The following is a 3,888-nucleotide window of genomic DNA, read 5'->3' on the forward strand; positions in this document are numbered from 1 at the left end:
AGTGTGCTATTAGCTTTACTAAGGTACCATAAAAAGTAGAACTAGTAGTACTAACTAATAGCCATTACTTATCCCAACACAAAGCTAAAAAAGGGGTCCAAAGAATATCACTCTCTTGATAATTGTTAGGCTTTCCATGATCTATGCGTTGCCCCAGTGGGAATTTCAATTACGTCAGAGGATCCCACCATAAGCAAATTGATAATGTGCACATTGTTTATCTCTCTATTTATTCATGCAATGCAAGTGAGGAGTCACAACACTACTTTTCTCCAGTACTATAAAGTTACATATTTGGTAGCTCGCCGCAGTGGATGCACTAAGTTTCTGCTATATTCAGGATTCAAAAAGGGTCGAACTATAAAAGTCTGTTGCTCGCAGTATTATCTTGCATTTCCTCAAGAAGTTGTATGTTTCCAGTAGATTAAGTCCGTGGCATCCTGATCACATGACAACTTTACAAGTCACGTCAAAACTCTCCTTCTATATTTGTAATATATATATACACACACGCATACACTTCCTCACCTAAGTCTATCTTTGATTGTAATTTTTTCATATATTTTTAATTGTCAATTATTGTAACATAGTATTTTTTTTTTTTTACGTGTCTTTTTAATTCAGTCAACTATCAAGTGTCTCTTTTAGCTCATTTTCCCCATCATGGCTATACAGTGTAGTAAATATCCCTATTTATATATGCAGTGAGTCCAAGGGCATCATCATAAACATAGAAAGCTTCAATGTGAAGCATCTTATTCCCCCACCCAATTTTACAAAACCCTAAATAGATATAGTAATAAAAACAAAAAGAGAGATAAAGGGGAGAATGTGATGAGGGAAAAATAAAACTTAAACAAGCTAAAGTTCCTCTCTTCTTTTAATTCCTTCATCTTCTTTCTTCTTTTTCCCTCTCCTTTCTCTTTGTTGGGGACTCTGGTATTCCGTTCTTCTCTCTTTTTTGTGATTCTCCACTCATATATTTCCAAAAAAAACAATGAACCTTTTTTAAAGATAAAGAGTAAAGAGATCAAAGTAAAGAAAAAAAAATTAAACCATGGTTTTCTCTTCTTTTCCAGTCTATTTAGATCATCCTAATTTGCACCATGTAAGTCTTTAATCTTTAATTTCCCCTCTGATACATCAAAAAGAGTAATATTCATATTCATATTCCTCTTCTTTTTTTTTTTCTTTTTTACTAGTCTTTTTGTTGAATATACTACCACACATAGATGAGTATACTACTCGACTTGTAAACAAATTCCCTAACTTGCTTCTTTTTTTTCTTGTTACTTGGTGTTTATTACAGTTACAACAAGAACCAGATCATCATCAGCAAGGAAGCCCTGGCCTTGACAATCCTCAACTTCCACCTGTCCAGCCACCCACTTTGGTGGGTGGCGGGGCGGGCTCGATCAGGCCTGGTTCGATGGTCGATCGAGCCCGGATAGCCAGGCTTCCGCTGCCGGAACCTGGACTGAAGTGTCCGAGGTGTGATTCCTCGAACACTAAGTTCTGCTACTACAACAATTACAACCTCTCGCAGCCGCGCCACTTCTGTAAGAATTGCCGCCGTTACTGGACGAAAGGAGGCGCCTTGAGAAATGTGCCAGTCGGAGGCGGCTGCCGTAGGAACAAAAGAAATAAAAGCAGTAACAACAACAGCTCAAGATCAGGAGGACAAATGGGCAATTCTAATAATGCTTCAACAAGTGCAATTCCTTCAAGTTGTAGTATGGAAATGATTGGCCACCACTTTTCACAATCATCTACACAATTTACACCCCTGATGGCTGCTTTCCAAAACCTAAATAATTATGCAGGATTTCAGCCTCCTCATCAGTTAGTTGGGGAAATGGGATTTCATGTAGGGAGTAACAATTTATTGCCATCTTTGGCAGCATCTAACTTTGAGCATCCAACAAATTTGTACCCTAATTTTCAAGGTGAAGGTGGTACTACTACTATTGAAGCAGCAAATGGGGCTACTCAACAAGTGAAAATGGAGGATAGTAATATTTCTACTACTAGACAAGGGTTGAATTCATCAACCAAACAGTTTTTGGGTACTCTTGAAAATAATCAGTACTGGGGTGCTACAAATGCAAATTCTTGGACCGGATTTTCTGCTCTCAATAATAACTCCTCTAGTACCAGCAACCATCTTCTATGATCATATGTTAAATACTTCGATCTTGAATTGACTCATTGATGGCAGCTGACTTCAAAATGTTGAGCCCTAATGTTACAAGGAAGTAAAGATTCGTGGAGCCACTATGCTAGCTACAGATTCAGCAGAACTCATAAACTAAAAAACTCAAGCTTTGTCTCTGTTGTTGACTCGTCATGATCATGTTGTTTTTGTTGAGGATGCAACCAGAGATGCATGGTAGGTTATGTTTCGTATTGCATTGCTCTAAGTTAAATATATTTTTGTGATGTTTGTTTGTTTTGTGTGTTGTAATTTTATTTCTTTTTTGGAGGTTCTTTTATAATGTGTGAAGTTATGTGAGTTTGGTATCTGACGCTATTACATAATTTGTACTGTCCCATGATATATTTATTTGTGATAGTAACTTGTAATTTCCCAAATCCCTACCCTAGCTACTCAAGTTAATTCTCTTATATGTTTAGTACTCCTATTAGAATATTTATATATGAGTTCAACATATTATATATGTTCAAGTAGCATGAGCAACTAACTATATATGTTTTACCTCTTTCATGCAAAATGATATCAGATCAATATCTTAATCTACTTCCAGTGGTTGCGTCTGGTATCACTCCTCTGTCTTAATTTATTTATGTGATCACTTGGTTGAACAACAAATTTTAGACTTTTTTTTAAAGTTAGGATAAAAAACAAGTCATAATACATTTCAGTGCTACAAATCATGTTTTTAAGAATAAAATAAAATGCTAAAAAAATAAATTATTTCTAAATACTACAATGCATCACAGAAATTAGGAAAAATTACATTTTCAGATTTAACGAGACTAATTCGGAAGGTTAATTAGATCAGCAGAATTTATCTTTGGGGATATGTTTTTGTCGGTCAAAATAGAGAAAGCAATGAAGCAAATCAACTTTAGTTAGTAGTATCTTTAAAAGTAAGGCCAAGAACATAGACAGATGAATGCTACCACATGTGGGTGTGTGAGTGTGTGAGATTCTCCATAGATAGGTTATATATATATATATGATCAGTGATAAGGAATCGGAATCTAAAATTTATGAGTTCTAAACAGTTGTCACAAATTCGCAACTCATCATTGATATTGGTTCACAATTAAATATTTATACATATATATAATGAATTTCTAAATATAAATACACAGTCAAAGTAAAATCTATAGAATTTGTCCGAACATGTAATTAATAATTTAGCTCTGCATATGTAGATGGTGACAATCTCTTACACATTATTACTCCCATTGTTCAAATATATGTGATGTCTTTTAAATTTCGAGAGTCAATTTTTAATTTTAATTATGAATTTAAATATATAATTTTTATTTATTTTTTTTTTTGAAATAAAGATCTCATATTTGAAAACTAAAAAAAAATATTATAAGTCATAATATACAATAATAAAAAATATTTAGATACTTATGAAAAAGTCATGGCCAAAGAACTCTGTTTGAATCTCACAATTCAACAAATATCCCATAAATTAAAATGAAAAAATGCTATTTTTCTCAAGAATTTAATACTCTTTACATATACTAACAGTGCACAAAAAGCTTTTATATCAAAAGCGAAATTAGTAACATGTTACTTTATTACTAAAATAAACTCCACTATAGTATAAGAAAAAGTTTGTACTTCCTTCTCTCAATTTATGTGACATTTTTCGATTTTTGAATAGTTAATTAATTTAAGTTTGA

The 3,888-nt window shown here is 33.3% G+C and overlaps 1 protein-coding gene across 2 annotated transcripts; it reads left to right on the forward strand.

The window, feature by feature from the left end:
- The first annotated feature begins 309 nt into the window (after window positions 1–309).
- On the forward strand, window positions 310–2,592 carry LOC107851946 (dof zinc finger protein DOF5.1). Of its 2 annotated transcripts, none has more exons than XM_047399192.1 (2): window positions 310–463; window positions 1,310–2,592. In XM_047399192.1, the coding sequence occupies exons 1-2, from the start codon at window positions 449–451 to the stop codon at window positions 2,171–2,173; spliced, it is 879 nt and encodes a 292-aa protein (XP_047255148.1). In that variant the 5' UTR covers window positions 310–448; the 3' UTR covers window positions 2,174–2,592. The 2 variants fall into 2 exon arrangements, with proteins under 2 accessions (XP_047255148.1, XP_016552484.2); XM_016696998.2 differs by lacking the exon at window positions 310–463 and adding an exon at window positions 537–1,108 and having other exon boundaries at window positions 1,310–2,535.
- Window positions 2,593–3,888: the final 1,296 nt, after the last annotated feature.

This window comes from Capsicum annuum, chromosome 11, assembly GCF_002878395.1.
Source record: "Capsicum annuum cultivar UCD-10X-F1 chromosome 11, UCD10Xv1.1, whole genome shotgun sequence".
NCBI classification, from domain to species: Eukaryota; Viridiplantae; Streptophyta; class Magnoliopsida; order Solanales; family Solanaceae; genus Capsicum; species Capsicum annuum.